Here is a 24017-nt window from a genome sequence, read left to right as displayed (position 1 = left end):
TATCTAAATGAACCCCTTTGGGCCCTGCTTGAAGCTTCTTGTTTCCATGGTTTTTCTTTACGTGCTTCCAAAACTTGAACCTTAGTTTTATCGAAGGCTTAGGCTCTTCGATGTTCATACATGGTTTAGGTAACCCCAGGCTCAGAATAGCCGGTGGGGGGCTAATTGGCGGAACAATATCTTCCTTTTGGGGTTCTTTTGGCGTCCCTGGCTGCATTTCCCAATTAAAGGGTACCCCTTCAGAGCTCCGGTAGTAATATATCCGAGAAGAGCAGCCAACAGAAGAGGTTCTCGAGATGATTTTGTTGAAGAACAACTGATCTTCACCTTGAATCACCGAAACTCCTTTCTCCATACCTCTCCTGTCCATTTTTTTGGGTCAAAGTAACTGTTTGATTGTTTGAGAAACGAGAAAAGCCTTTTCACAGGTATATGAAACAATGTAGGAGTGTTTAGAGATGAGGGTACAATGCAGGTTCATAAGATTATTGAGTATATATATATATATATATATATAGAGAGAGAGAGAGAGAGAGAGAAAGGTTTAAGGGATTAAGGTCCTGATTCTCCGGTGTTTTCGACAATGGTAGAGGATACGCACATGCTTCTAATGTCTTGAAAGTTGACTAGCAGATGGTTATTAAACTCTGATAACATTTGTTTCATCTTCATTCAAGCCTGTTTACTCCTTGTATTACTTGTTTTTTGAGTGACTTGAATATATACTTGTGATATACACAACATGACAAGCAAATCAAAGATAAAAAAGAAGAATGAAAATTTCTTTCTTGATAAGATTACGTTAAGGTTTTTCTGAGTCTGTTGTTGGTTGGCGTCTATAGCATGTGCAATTTCCAAAGCCTTAAGACATGCCCAACTTTTCTTTCTATTTACCCTTCCATTGTTCTCTCCAACAAAGGATGTTCTTCAAAAATGATGAATCACCCATCTCTTGCCACCACCAAAGTGCCACGATAGCATCTGCTTCACCTTGTCTCAAATTACACTAGACTTGTAGACCAAAAGGCAACAACATGCATTGCCCGAGGGGCCGGAGCAAATCGAGGCCCTTTCTCATGGCTAAGGAACCAACCCTTTCTGGGGAAGACCTTTACATTGATTCATTGTACATGTATATCTAAGAATTTAAGTATAGATTTAGTTGACTTTTTGAAGTTTTTCCTTTGGCTATACATGTGATGAAAGTTGTATAATAAAAGAGGTGTAGCTATATATACTAGCGGGAAGATGGAGGAGGTGGTTAACCAACTAAATTGAGATATCAAGTCTTTCATGTTAGGGCATATATCGATTTAAAATAAATAAATAAATATTAATTCCTTATCTTATTCATTGTTCTTTTATAATTAAGTGTGGGTGTTTGAAGGGTTTAATACAACCACTCTTGGTAGCCTCAAAGAAATATTCCATGGTTTAGCTGGCCTAAATGCCCTATCTATTACCTGGGTAATAACTAAAGGTATACATTGGTGGGCCGCGTCTAGTTACTTGAAAAAATTCAGACTCAGGCCTGAGCTTGGCCCGATTCAATTTGTCATTTTAAATCAAATTGATCCGGTATTAAAGAAATTTTTTGTTAATATTTTGCTAGTTTTAAATAGAGATGTCAATGGATCGGGTACTTTATAATTTCGAGATACTTGAATCCTAACCCTATAAAAAATTAACTACCCTAACTCTATTAATTACCCTAATAATTTTAAAAGTTACTATCCTAACCCTAATCCTATTATATTTTTACTACCTTATAATTATCCTAACCTCATTTAAAAACCCGATTAGATTAAAAAATTATTAAAATTTTTTTCATGAGTATCTAATTACTCGAACCCGTATACATATACAATAATATTTCTTTACGTATTTCATAAAATTAACTACTAATTAAATTAATAAAAATAAAAATATAATTATATTCCTCTTTAATATGATATGATATTCATATTATTCAAACATAATTAATAATCTAATAATTTTTTATTTATATATATTCATATGATCACATTAGTTATTTAACTAACTATATTTTAAATATATTATTTTGTCATTATACAACAAACGAAACTTCTTGTCCGGATGGTGGAGATGGTGAGTGCTTCCCTGCATGGCCAGGTTCGAATCTTGATGTAGCAATTTTATAAATACACGGGTATTGTAACGGGGTCGGATACCCGCAGTATCCTATAATCGGGTACTCGTTGACAACCCTAGTTTTAAATATATTTTACAATTAAAATTTAATTACAATATATATTATTTATTGAATATATTAATGTTCTTGGGTTAAGTTTGGGTCTAAAAAATCATATCCAAAGCCCAACTTGAATTGGATCAAACTCAAAAACTTGACGAGTAATCTCACTAACAGACGTTTCTAGTAATAAATTGATCTTTTTTTTATTTTATAATATTTGACGGTCTCTATTTAGTTGAAGTTACACAAAGGAAGTTAGTTATTTCCAACCCATAACCTTGTCTTTCCCTTTCCAAGATTCAAAATTAAGATTTTTCAAAAGAGGTTTCAAATTTTAACCATTAGATTAGGGTGTTTCAACTATAAACAATGACTTGTTTGGATAATTAGAAATTTTAAATGATTTAAACGGCATGATTAAATTCACAAACACAAATAAATGGATTTGATTTGGTTTAATGAGGCTTTAAAATTAAACTAATAATGCTTTTTTATATATATATTTGTAAGAAGGGATATTCGAACATTACTTTTTTGAGAATGAGATTATACATTAACCAATAAATTAAATGTTCAAATACAAATTAAACTAACAATATTGATTATGAACAAACAATTACAGAGATTTAGTGATAGAAAGAAATTATCAAAATTGCAAAATTGAAAAGCTTATTATCAAATTGAGACATGAATAAAAAATTATAGAATTCTTTTGAAATTTATTGAAAATTGGAATCACTTTTATTTGAAGGTCAAAGTTTGTCTTATCATGGAGAAGTCCAAGTTTACCCATAGCCATCCGAATTAAGTCACAGCAAAAAATTGCAAATGTCAGTTTTTTGTTTTTTTATTCCTTCTTAAACAAATACAATTTGACCAGGATAGATTGTTGACTCTGAATTATTAATTAAATATCTTGTCATGCACGCTTCCCTCACACGCAGTGCTCATTATTTTTTGGACATAAAGTTTAATTTTTTTTGAATCATCTAATGAAATTTAAATAAATTTTTATTTTTCTATTACATTCAATTAAATTTTTAAATTTTGATTTTGAGTCAAATAAATTCTTATAATTAATAACTGACTATTTATGTTAATCAAAATATCCATTGTCGTTTTATATTTATATTACGTTGGCGTAGGGTTAGATGTAAAAAATGAAAAATGTAATATGATCATATTATTATGTCACATTATCATTTATTATAACATGTTAACATGTCACGATAATGTCACATTAGTACTATATTAATATTACATGGTATAAAATGACAAGTAACATATTGAATAAATAAACTATTGATTATAAGAGTTTATTTGACTCAAAATAAAAATACAAAAACTTATTTTGTCTAAAATAAAAATATAAGGACTTAATTGAACACAATAAAAGTATAAAGATTTATTTGAATTTTTCTTAATAGTTTAGGAGTTCTTTTTATATATTATATTTTTTTCCTTTTAATAAATAAAATCTATTTCCTATCCAGTTTAAGATGAAAGGACATCATTGAAAGAAAAAAGAAGCTGTTTTGAAAACTTTGGATGAGAATCTAACCATTGATGTTTTTTATAGTTAAAGGTTGCTTTTTAATTACATTGACTTAAGGTTTAAGCTTTTTGGTTAGTGGCTGTTGGTTCGTGATAAGAAAGTTAACCCTTTACCTCTCCTTTGGCTTGAAGCTTCGTGCATACAACAATGGCTGGTCAAGAATTATTTGACAAAAGCACACTATACCAATTGTTGCAGCCAAACTAACTTCCATGGCAAACAAACCAACCCTTTTGTTTCCTGAAAATGGGTTTTAAAAAAAAAGCACTATTCAAAAAAAACTATTTTATTAAATATTGATTTTTTTATTATTTGGATATCTCTATAGAAAATATTTTTTTATTATTTGGCTGTTTTTTTTTTTTGAAAAATTTGCATTCCTATCAAAATAGTAATATTGACATAATCACTCAAATACCTTTTATTTAAAAATATTTAAAAATACAAATATATTAATATTGATATTTATTATGTAAATTTTAAAAAAAAATTATTATTAAATATTAAAATGTTATTAATTAAATAGTAGTATTTTATATAAAACATTTATTATTAAAGAAATAAAAGAGTATGGGTATTATATTATAATGAAAATATAAATATAATAGTATTTATTATTAAGATATTAAAAATATTTGTATATTAATATTTCTAAATGTATTCTTGAAATAAAATAAAATAAAATAAAAATAATTATTTATTAAATACAAGTCTAGTTAAAGGGAAAGTTTGTTTTGTGTAATTGATTGGTATGAATATTTGTATCTTATTTTTGTAAAGTGAAAGATAATTTCCATGTTGTTAGATTTAGTTTGCGTTGACTATCAAATGACTGGATTCACATAAATAAATGCCTTGTTTATGACCAAAACTATGTTAAAAATTCCATGCTTCAACAGTGTTAAACCTTCCGGTTGTCATTTTCCATTAAGAATATGAAATTAAGTTTTAATTTCACTGTTTCAGACTCAAAGTAATGAAAGTAGCCATCTTTTAGAAGTAAACCAGGAGTTAAGCTGCACTTGCAAGCATGTGTTTGTGTGTGGATAGGCGCTGTTCTTTTAATTAACCAGCTTGATACAATGGATAAACAAATCTCTCTCACTAACCAACTGTATGCTTGCTAATTACATTAATACTACAGCTTTAGAAGAAAGCCTTAATGTAGTTGCTACAAACCGAATTCACCATACGGGACTCAATGCTTTACATGCTTGCTCACTCCCTTCCACGCATCTCTTAAAACGAACCAACTTCAGTTGATCTTAATCCGAAAATTCATGGCGGTTGGGCTCCCTAAGTTATACCCCCTGAAAATTAAGATAAAGTCAGCATACCAAAATCACAAACAGCATGAAACCTAACAATTGAAAACATAACAAAGGGTAGTGCCGCCAGCGCTCATGAGAAGCTTTAATGGGTTGTCTCACATCAGGTTGTAAGCAGACAAAGATTGCCAAGAATTTAATTACAATGGTGTGTAAATGTCTGGATCGTGCATGCTAGAGATGTCCTATATTATATGTAAGGGCAGGCAGGATTGCCACATATACAATGACTCTTCTGGAGACGAAAATACAGATAAATGGAAGCTCTTTGAGACACTAAGCATCACCACATTCTCTGGGTCACGGCCACTATTTGACATGGCAGCTTCTTTGATCTTCCAAAAACACTAACTATTTTAAAGATTGACAAAGCCTTAGGAAAGGGCCAAACAGGAGGGTACATGTGCACTTATGAGGACTACAACTCTACATCTGTTCGATTGGGATGCACCAATAGCTGTCTAAACGGTGTTGCTAGTTTAAGTTTTATTTCATATTTTCTTGAAAATTGTCCCTGTTTATTGACCCAAAAAAAGTTTTATTGAATTTAAGTTTCTTACTTTTCAAAGCTTTAGAAAGAAAACAGTGGGGTTGGGGGGAAGGGGTCGCCTAGCGGCAAGGAGTTTCTTTTATGTTCTGGATCCAAACAAAATTTCCTTACCATTTTAACAGGGGTCTGAGTTCTACGTTACTCACCATATTTTTAGCAATATAGACCAATCTAAAAGCATAATATTCCTAGACAGAAGACCAAGGAAAAATCACCTACATGATTGCAAGCCCATTATAAGCTACTCCTAAACAAACTGCAGTCTATGAAGTCTCAACAAGAAAAACCTAATAGATCAAAAGAGTGCATCAGGAAAAATGAGATATCAATCTAGCAATTTGATGGAAAACAGAAAAAAAAGAAATCACATAGGACAAATTCTCAAGAAGGAAATATCAAGTTATACCTCAGCTGGTGATGAAATAATAGATTCCCTGTTCAAATTTCAAACAGCCACTTAGTTCTTCACATAATAACAGAACTATTTGAAACATATACTCCACAGGACAGCAAGAAACGTTGGAACTACCTTGGTCTCTCTGCCTTAGCAAGATGTTTGGACATAATGGATGCCTGCAATAAGACCCCTTGTTATATTTCTATCTATATCTAAAAATAAGAAAAACAACAAAAAAAAAAGATGAGTGAAATTTGGAAGTAAATGTTACTAACTTTTCTGGATGTTGGAGTTGTATGCATGCCAAAGTTCAATAAAAAAATTAAAGGATAGAAAGCAAATTTGTAGCTCAATGAATTAGAAATGATTAAAAGATGGTTAGCTGAGTTCTTAAAATCTTTTCTAAAATAAACAAAACTCCGATAGTAAGACTATGTATTCAGAATGTTCGACTGTCAAATAGAGAGTCCTGTTTGGTCATAAAGCAATAGCACCAAAATTCTGACAAGCACAGTTATAACTCTGAGGGGATGTCATATGATGCTGGCATACATCAAAAGTTAGAATCTCTAACTCTATGTAGTATAAGGGGAGAAAATATGCTGAACTGAGATTCTTGCAAAATCTATCATAAATGTAACTAAATATGTAGGACTGCTAGTGCAGAATGCTTAATAGTCCAGCTAGGAAACCTGATCAAATTATGTATATACCACTCATATTAATTCATTAACACAATGCATCCATTTTCTGATTGGAAAACTTGGAAAGTACACTACCTGCTCCTGGATTATGCTCCTTGCTTCAACAAGTTGAGCTTCAAGCTCAAGCTCCCTCTCTGTTGCTTCAGAAGTGACTTCTGCACCTTTTTGTGCATCTTGTAATTGAACCATGCGCTCCTTGAAACAAAGAAATGAAAAACGATATATGTCAAAATTTTACCACATCCATCTTAGTATATGATCTTATAACAATTATAAACTAAAATTTAAGAAAGAGAGCTGAGAGAGAAAGTACCTTTATAGAAGCCATCTTAGTGCGAAGACTTTCTTCTATTTGATCCCTAGCCATGTGAAAAGGAAGGTCAAAGACATCCTGTAAACAATAAACCAGCAGCTTAGAAGCAGCACTTGACCTGACCTCTTGGGAAATTAACAATTTTTCTTCATATAATAAGTCATACCGTCCTCCCACCCAATGGAGATTGTGAGGGATCATTTTCTTGTCTTTCACTGACAGGCAAGGATTGCTTTGACAAACCATTTGGAGCATTAAAGAAATCACGCATATCTACCTGTAAACAAAACTGCTGTCAGAATTCATGAACATAAAAACAAAATGAGGAAAATTAAATACCAGGAGCTACAAATAACACCAAAATAATATCTAAGGAAACTTGGAATAACATGCAAAAGATGATAAAAGTATTGGAGGAAGCATATCTACAACAATTCCCCATCACAATACACTCCCATTATGAATTGTTATGCTCCTTACAAGAATAATGATATACCAGGGAACTGATAAGTGTGACATTTGCAATATCATGCTTACTCTTGGGATGCATCAAGAACATAAAATATCCAAATCCTAAAGGGGCAACACAACTCTATATCAGTGTAGATAGTTTTCACAGCCCAAAAAAGGTACAGTGCGCTTGCTAATTTGAATATTGATTCCATAGGAGATTCACTGCAATATCTTAATATACTGAATGTCCTTCAATATATGATAATGTAACAAAATGCTCCATTTTACCAATGCAGTAGACATACCCAAAAGGCCAAGAAAACAATATATCGGCCAAGACCAGCATACACATAATTAATTTTATCAATCTTCTAAATTAGGTTCACACTGCAGATCACTGTTTCCAAGTGTTGATAATTGATGGATTCTGACTTCACAATGTTAACATTTGAGAAAAGCCTTTTATAGCACACACTTGTCTTTCTGAAGCCTTTTATTTCCTTACCATTTAACATTTAGACATAGCAAGTTTCCATAGAATGTAAAAGTCTTTGTCTCATCTCTTTAATGAGTCAAATTCAAGATTTATTGACTCATCACTCGTTCATTACTGACATGATAACAGATCACCACTTACCAATAAAACAGCATCCTGATACTTGGAGCACTAAGTTGTATCATCAGTATCAAATATTGCCCACATATTGTAAAGGGCAGTACTCAACATTAAAACCATTGACCAACCAAGGAACAACTGAATTTCTCATTTCTTCCATTCTTTCATGTTTCTTGTGCTACATACTTGTGCAATCATCCAAGTCCTTTTAGATCCATCCAAATTTACATTTTTTGGGGGGAATATTATTTCATAAATTAGTCCAACGGGCAAAGTTCTCCAAAGAATGACAAAATGAACACAACACCGTCACAGAAAACAGGAAAAGAGAAAAAGGAAAGGCAAGTAGAAGTTCTGAGAAGTGAACTACCAGCATGCACAGAATAACATGATAATGAAACAGATATTAGGATAATAACATTGTTACTCTCAAACAGATATTAGGAGCTGTATAGGGCCATTATGCGGCAGTGAGACTTCTTAAATACTTCGCATCATTGGCAAATTGTAAAGCACAGAAAAAAATGTGAATCCATTTTCATATTTCCATGCGACAAAGCTAAGGTTAATCTAGTTTAATCTTTCCATACTACAAGAAGTTAAACACCATATCTAGACAAAAATTACTTTCCAATATAATCCTAAGTTCCTCTCTAGCCAAATCTGATTAGTGCTCAACAAGAGGGATAAAATAACTAGCGTATACCTGCATTGATCGCAATAATGCTCTTAAATCAGCATTTTCTGCCATCAATTCTTGATTTTTTGCCTCATAGGCATCCACCTGAAAGATGGCACATTGTTAAACATAATTTCATGGAGGCCACAACTTCTTAATAACTCAATCACTTTTCATACAATCTTCTTGTAGAAATCATTATCTGCCTTCTTCCCATTCCAAGTTCCACGTTGCCGCCCTTCTTTCTGTTTGCATGTATCATAAACTCCATTAGCTGCATAAAATTTACATTCTCTCAGTAGTGCAATTGGCACTAGTGCAATTAATACCTGAAGCAAATTCATTATTTCCATTCCTGATCTTGATTCCTTCTTCTTCTCCATTAAGACTTGGTTTAGTCTCTCCTGCAAGAAAAACGCAAATTATATTTCCTGCTTATGATATACTACTTTCTCCTCAAATGATTAATAAATAACTAAATAAGATCCTACCTGCAACTTTATGTACTCCTTTTCCTTCTTCTTCATTTCATGAATTTGTTGAGTTCTCACTTGCTTTTGTAGTATCAAGTAAAAATAATAATAGTCAAGAACTTTACATCTTTCCATTTAGTAACAAAAAACCGAAATTCGAACTCCAAACAAGTGAAATATGCTAACCTGATTCCCAATCACCATCCTTTGAAATTCATCCCTTTCTTGCTGTAGCTTCTCAATCTGTGCCTTAAAGGCTGCTGTATTTTTGGCTTCCTAAATTATAGAGCACTGTTATAAGTTTCCTTAATTTGAATAGGATTTAAAACTAACACATCCAAACATAAAATAATAATAACACAAAAAATAAAAAAAAGGAAAAGGTTTAAACCGTTCTGGTAATTGTTGCTATCTCTCTATCTTTAGCTTGCAACTGTGCCTCAAGCCTCTCAACTTTGGCCTCTAGTCTTGATATATCCGACAACAATCTACATGAAGAAAATGCAAACAAAAAAAAAAAAATAGAGGAAAACAAATATTAGTCCAAAAAAATTCATCAAATGCTGCATAGAAAAATCCAACCAGTACATAATTTAATCTTAGAATACTGAAATAAAACCAATCACAGAACTGAAATCAAATTACTCGAGCACATTAAATCAAAATTAAACCAGGTAGAGAGAAAAAGTGTACTAAACTGAGCTCAAATTTTATTAAATAAACAAATAAAGATACAGTGCTACAATTTATAGGCTTTCATTCGACAAAACAACTGAAGCTCAGAAGGAAAGGGACTCCGAGGCGCAAAATGAATTACTAAATTTGAAAAATCAAATGGAATAAAAATCGAAATTGGAAAGGGAAAAACATTACCGTTGTCTTTGTTCATTAGCAGACTCTCTAAATTCAATGTCGCGCTGTCTCTGCTGAAGCAATGAATAAATGCAATTGCAAGTCCTAGCGATCGAAATCTATCACAGAAAAATAAAACAAAATCCTTAACGCTCCATAATAACAGATCACATAAATTAATTTTTTAAAAAAAGTAAAAAAAAAAACAGAAGAGAAAGACGCACCGGATCATTGGCAAAGAGATCGAGAGATGCTGGAAAGCCGAAGGTAACGAGCGTCTGGTTCAAGTACTTCGCACAGTGCTCCAAGTTTCCAGCATCCGCAAATGTGTACTCTCTGAAACACCAAACCAATAACAATACTCCTTAAAAACAGTTGTAAACAGAGAGAAGTTTTGGTAGAATAATGAACTTACCCAATGGAGAAGGCCGAGTGCGGAGCCGGCTGCGAAAAAACAAAAGAAACAGAGAGAGTTAGTTGCACAGAGAGCAAAACAGGGAGTTCATTTGTGGTTAGGGTTTGAGAAAGAATATCATTACCCGAAGATCCAAGGCTGCATCAGTTGCTGGCATTGCGAGAGAAAGAGAGAGAGAAAGCACAGCGGAAAATGTTTGTGTATTTTCTTGTTTGTCTGAGGAGTGAAGCGATAGATGGATGTTAGCTAGATCTACAACATAATATCACTTAAAAGCGGTGGGCAAATTTGAAAATTGAAAATACTTAAACTGCGAGACTTTCTTTGGACTTTTTCCGGCCTTTCAACGACTAATTTGGTGGGATGGCCACGCCTATGTTCTTCTGTTTTTGGGTAACGTGGCATTTTTTGATTGGGGAGAGAGTGTTAATATTGGCGCCCGACGTCACGAAAAGAGTGCAGGAGTGGGCACGCAGATGTGCGCCCTTTTTGTTATTTGATAAAAGCTGGGAGACAATACTACAAATCTGTAATCCTACAGGAAAAGCCGGTCAAAGAGGTAACTCCCTTCGCTTTTTCTAAATTTTTGTTCCACATATTACTCATTCCATGCTATTTTTTTATTATTTTCTTTTTTCATTTTTAAACACTTAATCTTTTATATTTTTTAATTTTTAATTTTTTGACTTTAAAAATATTGTACATGAATAGGTTAAAACAATTTTGAATTTATGGTATGAAATATATAAAAATATCAAATTTTTCTTCTTAATATACGTGAAAGTCAATGAAAGATAAATAATTAAGAATGAAATAATATAAAAAAGTAATTTTGTTTATGCAAAATAATTCAAATGTGTAAGATGCATAATTAATGACACAGATGAATGATGACAATTAAAATATTAAAAGGTAACATATAAAAATAAAAAAAATTATAATAGTTAAAAAAATCTCTTAATTATTGAAAAAAATCTATATAAATTTTTATTTTTTATTTTATTTAATAAAGATTTTAACTCAAATAAGTCATTATAATTAACATTGATTGATTGTTATTAATCAAAACGTCACTTATTATTTTATGTTAAATAGTGCTGATGGAGTATACCAACATAACATAATGAATACTAGCATGACATTATGACACGACAATGTGACATTTCACTTTTTCTATCAAAAACATATAATATAAGAAATTAACAATTAGTGTTTTGATTAATAGTAGTTATTCAAACGTTAATTATAAATATTTATTTGAGTCAAAAGTCAAAACAAAAATACAGGATTTGATAGAATGTGATTAAAAAATAAAGATTTATTTAAATTTTATTAAATGATTTAAAAATTGTTTAAATATTATGTTAATTGAAAAAATGTAAATATCTCAACCCCATCTTTAGTCCTAGTTTATATCCAAGTAGAGCTACGTTTTTTTTACAAGAGGAACTAAAACTTGGTTCAGCATTTTTGAAGCACAAAAGTTAAAAGGCAAAGGAAAACTTTTAACCATAATTTATCAATTTCACTTGATTTGTTTGTTTCCTTATCAATTTCTGCTGTCTGTACCAATTTTGATTTTGTTGATAAGAGTTGAATCACGTGAGTGCCAACTGCCAGGTAATGTTACCAAAATCATGTCCTTTATGAAATTAAAAGAAAATCGTCATTGACTGTAACATTACAACTTTGAGATAGTTCAAGTGATTAATCTAGTAATTAAAGCATTTTGAATCGAAAGTAAGAAAGAGAAGGGTTTAGTATATATATTTTCAGCTAGACTACACAAGGCTTGGACTTTATATATCTTGAAACCAACACTCAAATCCAATGAGTATCATTTATTTAATTTGAAATCGGTTTCTAATAGATCTCCTAATTGAGTAGTTTCTGCCACCATGATTTCACATGTTGTTGTGCTTAATAATTGACCCTGCCCGGCTGGTGGGTCACTTGAAATTGAATGGCACTTGCGTACACTAGCACATGCCCTGCTGCCCGGAAGGAGCCTAATGGGCATTGCTGCCAGGATACGTCCACAAAATTGATATCTGCACATGACTTTGGTTTGGCTCATTATGAAGCTGCTCCTACTACTCCTAACCTTAGTCATTGCTTTTAACAGAAGAGTAGTTTACCCTACTTGACATCTCTCACTCCCTTTATTTCTTTCTTTCCCATTAACAACAGTGGTGCATGGTACGACGAGGGAAACAAAATTTTAAGATTATATTATAGGGTTAATTACACATTTGATACACCAATTATAACAAAAATATCGATTTGGTATGTACTTGAAGAATATAAATTCTTGGTAAGTTTCCAGCTTTCATTCAGATAAGTACATTACAAATTACGTTAATCAAATGGATGACGTGGTAAAACAACCAATAAGAATTAGAAACATGGCACATTCTTATTGATTATTTTTTTTGTCACTTTATTAATTTAATTGATCAAATTACTTTTAAGTGAAATTATTTAACGGAAGCAAAGTTTAAATCTAATTGCGAATTTTGTAAGTTTTGGAAATCAAATTGAACATTTGATCATAGTACGAATACTAAATATGTAATTAATCATTAATTATTATCAGATTAAAGATTGAAATATTGCATAAAGTTAGAGTTAGAGAGAGGCAGTAAATGAGATATATCACTTGGTTGTGTCAAATTCCTTAATCGTTAATGATTTGATATGGCAAGCTAGAAAAAGGATGAGATGCTCACAGTTGGCTCGAGCACAAGCATGTAACCTATTCTTTTCACCTATATGCAAGTTTAGGCCGAAACTTAAAAAGTTTCAAGGGGAGAAATCCAAACTCAATTAAGAAAAAATTTTCATGATTTGATCAACAAGAAAAATCCTTTTTGTTCTTTATAAAAAATGTTGTATCCACACCACCAACAAGAAAAATCCCTTTTGTTCTATATAAAAAATGTTGTGTCCACACCACCTCTTGAAAAACCTTTGACCATTAAAAAGTTTGAAAGTTTTTCATACCAAAGAATTTGTTTCAAAGCATATAAATTTATGGAATTTAAAAGTCTTCAAAATCAAGAGGTTATTCAACATTTAGCCTTTCTTGAATAAAGATATTCAAAAGTGCACTTTTGACATTTATTTGAAAGAGTTTGAAATACATAGGGAATGCAAAAGAAAGTAATAAGCTAATATCTTCTATTTTAGCCATGGAAGGAAAAATTTCATCAAAATCAATACTTTTTCTAGTTATACCCTTGTGCTAATCTACTTTATTTCTCACTATATTTCTCAACCCATGCATCTTATTTCTAAACATCCACTTAGTTCCAATGATGGAATGGTTAGTTGACCTTAGAACCAAGGTCCTAAACTTGTTCCTCTGAGATTGACCTAGTTCTTTTTGCACAGCTATCATTCAACTTTCTTATTTTTCTACCTCTTCGTAGTTCTTTAATTGGTTTCACTTGTAAAGGCCACAACTCACAAGCTTCCCTCAAAACTCTTTTAATCTTCACACCATCCAATGGACCTTCAATGATTTGTTCTTGAAGATGTGGTTTTTTGGACATATACAACTTTGGGAGACCTTTGTATTGATTTTTCTCTCTTTGTAAGCTCTCCGATGAAGGGTCATCCTCTTTTTCTTCATTTTTGTTTGCTTTTCTCTAAAGGAGAATGAATTTAGGATCTTTTATTTTATTTGCATCCTTATATATATTATAGGATATTTTCCTTTCCTTATGTAGTCTTTCCTTATTATCTTTTTACTTTACCTGCATTCTAAGGATGTTTAAGATTAGAATACTTCCTTATTTACTTGTGTTACAAGTAAGTTTAAGATGTGCTATCTCTATAAATAGTCCTTTTATGTTTCATTGTTAAACTGAGTAGGGTTTTTCTGACTTCATTCTTTTGTGATATTTTATTTTTCATGGTATCAGAAAAATTTCTAAACCTAGGTTTTTTTTTTAGCCATGAAAGACAATGCTGCAAGTTATGTTCAAAAGGGTTTAATGCCCGTTGTGATTGCGCAAAACATCACAATTAATAACAAATCCTCGTTCAACTTGCATTCGTCTGATCATCTAGGCTTGATTTTTATTACACAACTTCTAAGTGAAACTGAAGATAATAATTTCACTTGGAGGCATAACTTCTTGACTAAGCTTAAATCTAAGAACAATAGGGGATTCATAGATGGATCGATAGCAAAACTCGATGTCAATTCCGGAGATTTCCAATCTTGGATCCAAGGGTTCATGGATGGATCAATAGCAAAACTTGATGTCAATTTCGGGGATTTTCAATCTTGGATTTAAAGGTTCATGGATGGACCAATAGCAAAACCCAATATCAATTTTGAGGATTTCCAATCTTGGATCCATGGATTCGTGGATGGATCGATAACAAAACTCGATGTTAATTTCAAAGATTTCCAATCTTAGATCCAATTCATGGATAGACTAATAGCAAAACCCAATGTCAATTCCGAAGATTTCCAATTTTGGATCTAATTCACGGATAGATGGATAGCAAAACTTGATGTCAATTTCGAATATTTTCAATCTTGGATCTAATGCATGGATGGATTGATAGCAAAACTGGATGTCAATTTGATAGCAAAATTTGTCTCCCTTTCTGAATTTAAATACTAGAGGATAAAATAACAACTAGAAGCGCATCAGAGTTGTTTTTAACGGCTAAAAACTGTCTCCAATAGAAAAATTTGACTCTCTAAGTAAAAAAGGAAGCTCTAATAGTAAAAGAAAGTAGATTTAAAGTGAAAAAGGCCATTTTGAGCAAAAAGAAAAATATCTTTCACCAAAAACACTTATTCTACATTCTATATCCAGAAAAAGTGATTGAGCTTGATTGTAATCTGTCTAGACTTGTAAAGATACTTAGTTGTACTTATTTTTCTTTTCTTTCTTGGGAAATTAGAGTATGAGAAGTACTTTAAAACTTGTTATAAGGGATTAGAGCTTGTGTTAGAAGCTTACCTTGTAAAAGCTTGGTGGAATATGTTAATTCTACTTGTATAATGAAGTTGGGTTAAAAATCTTTGATTGGGGGATCAAGGTAGTGGATGTAGGTCAAGGGGACTGAACCAATATAAATACTATTGCATTATCCACTTTTCTTTACCCTTCATTAATTAGTGTCTTATTATTCTAACAAGCTCTAGTCCTTCCTTTCATCTAGTTGATTAAGAGCTTTACAAGTTCTAAAGGACTGAACAAAATTTTTTTTTGTGCTATTCATCCCCTCTAACACTCAAACGAGACTAGTAACTCATACCTATAGCACACCTATGTGTTGAACATGCCACAAGGGCTCAAACTAACCTTTCAACCACATCACTTGGGGGTTTCCAAATGCCTCACTAGGGGTGGCAATTCATGTTCGTGTGTTTAATCGCGTCGTGTCCATATAGGGTATTAACATTATTTTGGTGAACACGAACACGATAAGAATAATTATTTGGGTTACAATCTAAAACACGTACACAAATATGATTATTAACTATGTAACACGACACAACTAACACGTTTATTAAACGTGTTAGAATATTTTTCTAGACATGACATAATTGTAAACATGAATAACAATGAATACATTTAACACAATTCGTATTCGCATGTCTAATCATGTCGTATTCGCATGTCTAATCATGTCGTATCAATATATGGTATTAATGATTATTTAGGTGAACACGAATATGACATAAATAATTATTCGTGCACAATCTGAAACACGTACACAGATATAATTATTAACTGTGTAACATAATACGACACAACTAGCACATTTATTAAACATGTTAGAATTTTTTTTAGACACAATATGATTGTAAACACGAATAACGATTAACACATTTAACACATTTTACACATTTACACAATTAAATTACAAATATTTAATTTTATCATTCAAATTTAAATAAATAATTATGAAAAAAATATAATAAAATAACAATAATATCAAATATAATAAAATTTAGCATAAATAACATACATTAACATCTAACCTTAAAATAGTAATAATATCTAAAATCAACCATAATTTTCAATCATAGTTAAATACATATCAATCATGAACAATTCCAAACTCCAAACCATGAACAATTCCAAACTCCAAACCATGAACAATTCCTAACATCAAACCAAAATCGAAAAATCACTTGCTAATGTCACATCATTCTGATGTCTCAAAACCTAATGATGATATGAAAAAAATATATGAATAACTTGGATCAAAATAAAAAAAAATTTTAAAATTTAGTTTAAAGCATAGTTCACAATTTAATCATTTTTTTCTTTTTCCTTGAAAAAATAATTATTTTTATTTTTAAGTTAAAATTTTTTAATTATATTAATTTTAATGACTTAAAAATATTAAAATTAACTTAATCTTTGCATGGATGCTTTCCTTGAATGTTTTAAAAAATTAATATTACAATTTGATATTCATGTATTAGAGTTACAAATAGCATCGGTTAAATCACTATTCAGATAAAGCTCACTTCAAGAATAAGAGACAAACATTAAGGATGATATATTTAAATCTATAGATGAGATATGTTTTATCAAAACTTGAATTGTGATAACTATCTTATCAACTAGTATTTTGATAACTATATTATCTTTGTAATATAAATACATAATTACGCAATAGAAATACCATGGCAGTTTTTCTTCATATTCAATATTCTATATTGAATTTCTTTATGGTATCAGAGCCATTGTAAGCTCCATTGAGTTTTCTTCTTCAACCTCCATGTCTTCTTGAAGCTCAAACAATTCTAACTACTTTCCAACAACCCCTTTTAATCTTACACTTCTTTTCTCCAATTTACAAAACTGCTTGATTATTATTAATGCTGCTACCCACTTGCTTATAAAACTCACCCCTTTTAACTTTCCTTCTTGGCAAACTCAATTCAAGTCTCTCTTAGTTAGATATAAGTTAGTTAGATATGTAGATGGTTCCACATTTGAGTCTCTTTTAGTTAGATATAAGTTAGTTAGATATGTAGATGGTTTCACCCTTTGCCCTCTAGCCATGATTCCACAAGAAGGTTTTAACCCCCCTCTTCTTATTACTAATCCAACATATGATTATTGGGTTTGACAAGATCAACTATTACTTCATGGTATTACTTCATTTGCCTCAAAAAGTGTTGTGTTGTTCTTTGCTTTTGTTGAATCTTCCTTTGATGCTTGGGCCAAAATCAATAAGTTATATGCTAACAAGTCTATATCTTGAATGATGAACTTACGAGAAAAACTTACCAAACCCAAAGGCACTAAGACAGTCTCTGAATGCTTCTTAATTTTATAAGTATTGCTGATGAACTTGCATTGCTGAATTTGCTTGTAAATGAAGATGAACTTGTCATCCATGCTCTTAATGGAATTGGCTCTAACTTCAAGGAAATTGCAATTGGTGTAAGAGTTGGGGAATCTTACATTATTTTTGAAGAATTGTTAGATAAGCTCACTAATTATGAAAAAGTTATCAAGAAATAAGAAACATCAACTAATATTATCATCTCTATTGCCCATCTTGCTGTTAAAACTATTTCTTCTCATTCTGGTAGACCAAAGCAACCTCAACCTCCTCAAAATATTAGGTTTTCCTCATCATCTAATTCTTCCAAGAATTCATTTCATTCCAACTTCAAGGTTGTTTGTCAGTTCTGTGATAAACTCAGACTCTCTACCACGCATTGCTTTAAAATAAAACTTAAGTCTTTTATTCCAATTGTTAATCACGCCAGAACAAAAGCATCATCCCCCAAATGGTTAGTTGACTCAGGTGCATCTGATCATGTCACTAAGAAACAAGAATCATCAACTGATATTATCATCCTTTCTACTTATCTTGCTGCCAAAATTATTTGTTCTCATTCTGGTATACCAAAGCAACCTTGACCTCCTCAAAATATCAAATTTTCATCACCATCTAATTCTTCCAAGAATTCATCTTATTTCAACTTCAAGGTTGTTTATTAGTTCTGTGATAAACTCAGACACTCTGCCAACCATTGCTTCAAAATCAGACCTAAGTCTTCTATTCCAACTACTAATTATGTTAGAACAAAAGCATCATCCCCCAAGTGGTTAGTTGACTTAGTGCATCTCATCATGTCACTTGCACAACCTATAATTTGCATTTGAGTATGAAGGTCTAGATGAACTTTTGATTGGTGATCGCACAAGTTTATCAATTTCTCACACTAGTTTAACTTTAATTCATCATTCTTCTGAGTCTTTTTTTTTTAAAATAATGTTTTATATTTTTTTCAAGCAAAAACCAATGTCATATCTATTTCCAAATTCATTAACACTAACAATGTCTGTTGAATTTTTTCCATCTTTTTTCTTGGTGAAGGATCTTCAAATAAGGAGGCCACTTGCTCAAGGCCTGAATAGAGATAGGGTTTATGCATTCCAAGAAACTAAGTCTTTGATTAAACCTTCTACACTTGCCAATCTTGGACTCAAGACAAACATTTATGCATGGCATCAAAGACTAGGTCACATTTCTTCTTAAACTCCGTAGTTAGTTGTCAAGACTTTTTCTCTACCTTGCTCTTCAACCAAAAAAATTACATCTTGTGATGCTTGTTATTGTAATAAAATTCACAAATTTCCTTTTTATAAGTCTAGTTTAGTTAGTAGAGGACCTCTAAATCATATATACTAATGTTTAGGGGCCAGTCAGGGTTTTTAGCATTGAACGTTATAGATATTATATCTCTTTTGTTGATTATTTTACTGAATATATCTAGTTTTTTCCATTGAAATTTAAATATGATGTCTATTCTCTACTTCATAAATTTAAGAGTTTAGTTAAAAATTATTTTAAAATTTCTATTGTTACAATATATTATGATTGTGGGGGTGAATTTACGAAGTTGAAATCTTTCTTCAATTCATTTGGCATACAACATTTACAAATACCCCTACAAGCCCTTTAACCAATGTAATTGTTGAACTTAGACATAGAAGTATTGTTGAAATTGGACTTACTTTACTACATCAACGATCCATGCCATTGTCATATTGGTCTTTTACTTTTCTACTGCAGTTTATTTACTAAATATATTGCCATCTCTTGTCATTAGAAACAAATGTCCTTATTAGTTACTTTTCAATTAAGATCCTAATCATGCTAAAGTCAAAATTTTTGGTTGTTTATGTTATCCATGGCTTAAACCTTATACCATACATAAATTTCAAAGCAAATCTACACCTTGTGTGTTTCTTGATTACTCTAAGCATCAAAGTGCTTATTTTTGTCTTGACCGTCAATCTAATAAAATTTTCACATCAAGATATGTTTTTTTTTAATAAGTCTAAATTTCCATTTGCTACCAAGTATGCATCCAACACTTCAGTTTCTGATATTTCTTACTCTCAATGGCATTCTACACATGACACACCTATCATTGTTCTAACCTTTCCACTACCTTTTCAAGATGCAACTGTTTTCTGGACCCACCTTTTATTCATCTCCGTAAGTGGTTGAAATGTGTGACAGTTCTTCCACCCAAGTAAATACCTATTCACCTCTTCCTCAATCACCTATTAACCCAGCCTTGCAACCTCTTATGCCACCTTAACCTCAAAGAACACATCCCATGCTTACATGATCACAAAACAATATTTTTAAACCTAAACAGCTCCATCTAGCCACCACTCATCCTCTTCCAGAATCCATTGAACCAACTTGCGCTACACAAGCTATCCGATACTCGTATTGGAAACAAGCTATGCTTGACGAATATGCTGCACTTACAAACAATGACACATGGGAATTAGTTCCACTTCCCAACAACAGAACTCTAGTTGGTTGCAAGTGGATTTTCAGAATTAAAACGCACCCTAATGGTTCCATTTCTTGATACAAAGCTAGATTAGTGACAAAAGGCTTCACCCAAAGGCTTGGTCTTGACTTTAATGAAACTTTTAGCCCTGTAGTAAAACTTCTCACCATATAGTTAGTTCTATGCTTGGCAGTTTCTAACAATTTGCCATCACATCAGTTGGATGTAAATAATGCTTTCTTACAAGGCACACAAACAAAAGAGGTATTGACAACTCTATGATATAGAGTCAGTTGGGCTTAATTTTGATAATAATTTAGTTTAGTTCTTGTAGTAATGCATATAAATTAGTAGGTTTTATTTAATTATTTTAAATTAGTTATTTTAAGTGAGTCAATCTAATTTTGGTTAATTTTATGATTAATTTGGTGTTAATATGATTAAGATAGGTTGTTATTGATTTTCTTGTGCTTTTGTAGGTGTTTGAAAGAAGAATTTTAATGGAAGAAGGAGAGCAATTTCGAGGTGCAAACTTTCAATGTATATGTTTCGGTATATTGGCCATAACTTTTTTTACAAAGCTTCAAATGAAGCAATTCTTAGACCATTGAAAATCTAAGAGAAATATCTACAACTTTTATGTTTACCACTTCACCCAGTTCGGTATGTAGAATGATCAAAAATCTTATCAAAGTTAACACACGACAGTAGTCCTAGAGCAATTACGATTTTTGTTAATTAATTAGGCAAGGCTATGACTTACATAGTCTGATGAGGACATCCCAACTGAAATTGACTTCTTTCTTCACCTAACTTGGCCTAGCTTCAAAGCCTATAAAAACAACCTTTTGGAGGACTGAAAAAGGGAAGAAAAAAAAACATCAGATTAACAGCTGAAAGTCAAGCTACAGAGTCATTGATGGAATTTGAAGAATTCAAGGAGATTTGGAGATCATGAATACATTCCTTGGTTTTTTCTATCTTTTTGTTATTCTTTTATTCCCTTGGTTTTAATGTTTAAATTTTATTTAATGATAATGTATGGCTTGATGGAGAACTAAATTTTTAATCTAAGATTATGATTGAACTCAATATGTAGTCTAAATTATTTATCTCTCTTTTACTTATGTTTGATAGATTTAAGTTGTTTATTTTATTCTGTTCTTAATGCTTTTAATTGCTTGGCCACTAATTAGATTGAATTGGAAACTTAGGTTAAACCTTGACAAAGGAGATTTAGGTAGACCTTGAATAGAATAGTGTATGATTGAATGCACTTAGTTGATTAGATGGTTTGATTTGCATATAGGATAGACATACACCTATAAGCCATATGTAGCCAAAATTAGAGCACAAACTTAATGAATCTTTCTTCAATTTAATTTGCATAGACATATAGTAAATTAATTGGGAGAGGTATTTTTATGAGAAACTCGACAGAGACTTATAAATAATTTAGGACTCTAGGTTAACAATTTAATCCATTAAACTGAGTTAAGAGAGAAAGACAATAATTAGATGAAGTATTGAGGGATATTATAATCTTAGGTTTGGTAGTTAAAGTGAGTTTTATTCACTATTTAATTTTAGTTTTAGTTTATTAGTTTTAATTTTTCTTTTTTATTTTAATTGTTTGGTTAAAATTAGATGTTATAATTTTAGTAGTTAACAGTAGGAATTAAACAATTCTCTGTGAGAACGATACTCTACTTCATTACTATATTACTTGTTAACGATACGTGTACTTGCGTGAGAAATCAACAATAGGTATACATGAAGCAACCCTCAGTTTTGTATGACAAGACCAAGCCACATTTTGTCTACAAGCTTAAGAAGGCAATCCATGGCCTTAAACAAGCACCTCGAGCATGGGACCAAGCCTTGAGTAGTTGTTTGCTTTCTTCTAGCTTCACTCAATCAGTACCTAATGCATCCTTATTCATTTATCATTGTAATGGCATCATCACATATCTACTAGTCTATATTGATGATTTGATTCTCATAGGAAACCATACGACATTTCTCTCTAACTTTGTTCAAAGTCTTGCATCACAGTTTTCTATCAAGGATCTTGGTTCCTTGAACTACTTTCTGGGCATTGAAGTTGTTCGTACACAATAAGGTCTTTTTCTATCTCAAGATAAAGAGAAAATTGAGAGAAATGACCTTTCTTGATAAAGACATTTTAAAAGTAACCATCAAAATAAATTTAACTATTTTTAACCATATTTAATCATGATTTGACGAAAATACCTTTTAAACTATTTCAAATAAATTAAACCATTCATAACAAAATTTCCCCATTTCTCCTCATTTGTGCTTCAAATTTCTCTCTCACCATCCTAGTTTCTCAAATTTTATCGATTTCTCTGTTTGGCATTCGTCTGCTATGCTTTCTATTTCTCTCTCCCACGTTTTCAGATTTCTTTTTCTTACGCTTTTAAGACACCAAGCAATGGTTTTGACGTGCTTGGGTGGGTGGCTGTTTGAGAAATTCGATTTTTAGGTATTTTGGATAAAACTAAAACGGTAGAAATAATCACAAATATATGAAATAGCTTTTAATGAAATCAATTTGGGACCTAGATACCAATAAACTCAAAATTTTGAAATTTATAAATCTAGGTTTTCAAAGAATTTTTTTTTTAGTCAAAGTAGGTATTTTTGATAAAAAACATTTGTATTTTGATTTATGAAAACATGTTAGAAACACTTTAATCTGTGCCAAATTGTCCAAAAAACAAAAAAAAAGAAAAAAGTTGATAGGATTTGAAGTTTTGGTTCGTAAGTAACAACAACATTTTAGGCATTAAAGTGTAACAAAATATTTTTGAATATGTCATGTAACAATAATATTTTTTTCAACATGGCGTGTAACAACTTTTTTTAACCATGGCGTGTAACATGTTTTTGTACATTGCCTGTAACAACAATATTTTTTTTAACATGGCGTGTAACAACCTAACCATGACTTATCACAGGTTTTTGTACATGGCGTGTAACAAGCTAACCATAATTTGTCACAAGTTTTTGTACATGACTTGTCACATATTTTTGTACATGTTGTGTAACAAGCTAACCATGGCTTGTCACAGGTTTTTGTACTTGGCGTGTAACACGCTAACCATGACTTATCACAGGTTTTTGTACATGGCGTGTAACATGCTAACCATGATTTGTCATAGGTTTTTGTACATGGCTTGTGACACGCTAACCATGGCTTGTCACAGGTTTTTGTACATGGCGTGTAACATTATAGCGTGTAACTTCATTAAGAGTAATTTTGTCCAACTTGGCTAAAAATAGTTAAAATTATAAAGATGACTATTTTTAAAAACATCTTATCTTCAGGGATTATTTTTCAAAATACCCCCAAGATAAATATATCTTAAATATTCTCCTCAAAGCTGGTATGTCTAGTGCAAAAGCATCAAACACACTAATATATACTATAGCTCACCTCCGTTTACATGATGGTTTTGTAGCAGCCAATAATGAGGAATTCAGGAAAATTGTTGGTTCTTTCCAATATCTTGTTTTTACTAGACCTGATATTTATTTTGTTGTTAACAAATTATCCCAATTTATGCATAAAGCATCAACACTACATTATCAAGCTTTGAAGAGAGTATTGAGATATCTTAAAGGAA

The 24017-nt window shown here is 31.5% G+C and overlaps 1 protein-coding gene across 2 annotated transcripts; it reads right to left on the bottom strand.

The window, feature by feature from the left end:
* Nucleotides 4662-10856, bottom strand: LOC18589300 (afadin- and alpha-actinin-binding protein). Of its 2 annotated transcripts, XM_018126969.1 has the most exons (17): nt 10675-10856; nt 10551-10579; nt 10360-10471; nt 10157-10254; nt 9675-9771; nt 9470-9559; nt 9302-9364; nt 9140-9214; nt 8990-9055; nt 8838-8915; nt 7229-7339; nt 7063-7140; nt 6825-6944; nt 6178-6221; nt 6055-6082; nt 5868-5935; nt 4662-5080 (listed from the first exon to the last, which is right to left on the bottom strand). In XM_018126969.1, the coding sequence occupies exons 1-16, from the start codon at nt 10705-10707 to the stop codon at nt 5912-5914; spliced, it is 1146 nt and encodes a 381-aa protein (XP_017982458.1). In that variant the 5' UTR covers nt 10708-10856; the 3' UTR covers nt 4662-5080; nt 5868-5911. The 2 variants fall into 2 exon arrangements, with proteins under 2 accessions (XP_017982458.1, XP_017982459.1); XM_018126970.1 differs by lacking the exon at nt 5868-5935 and having other exon boundaries at nt 10675-10853.

Source organism: Theobroma cacao, chromosome 9 (assembly GCF_000208745.1).
Source record: "Theobroma cacao cultivar B97-61/B2 chromosome 9, Criollo_cocoa_genome_V2, whole genome shotgun sequence".
NCBI classification, from domain to species: domain Eukaryota; kingdom Viridiplantae; phylum Streptophyta; class Magnoliopsida; order Malvales; family Malvaceae; genus Theobroma; species Theobroma cacao.
This window is presented reverse-complemented; position numbering and strand designations above follow the sequence as displayed.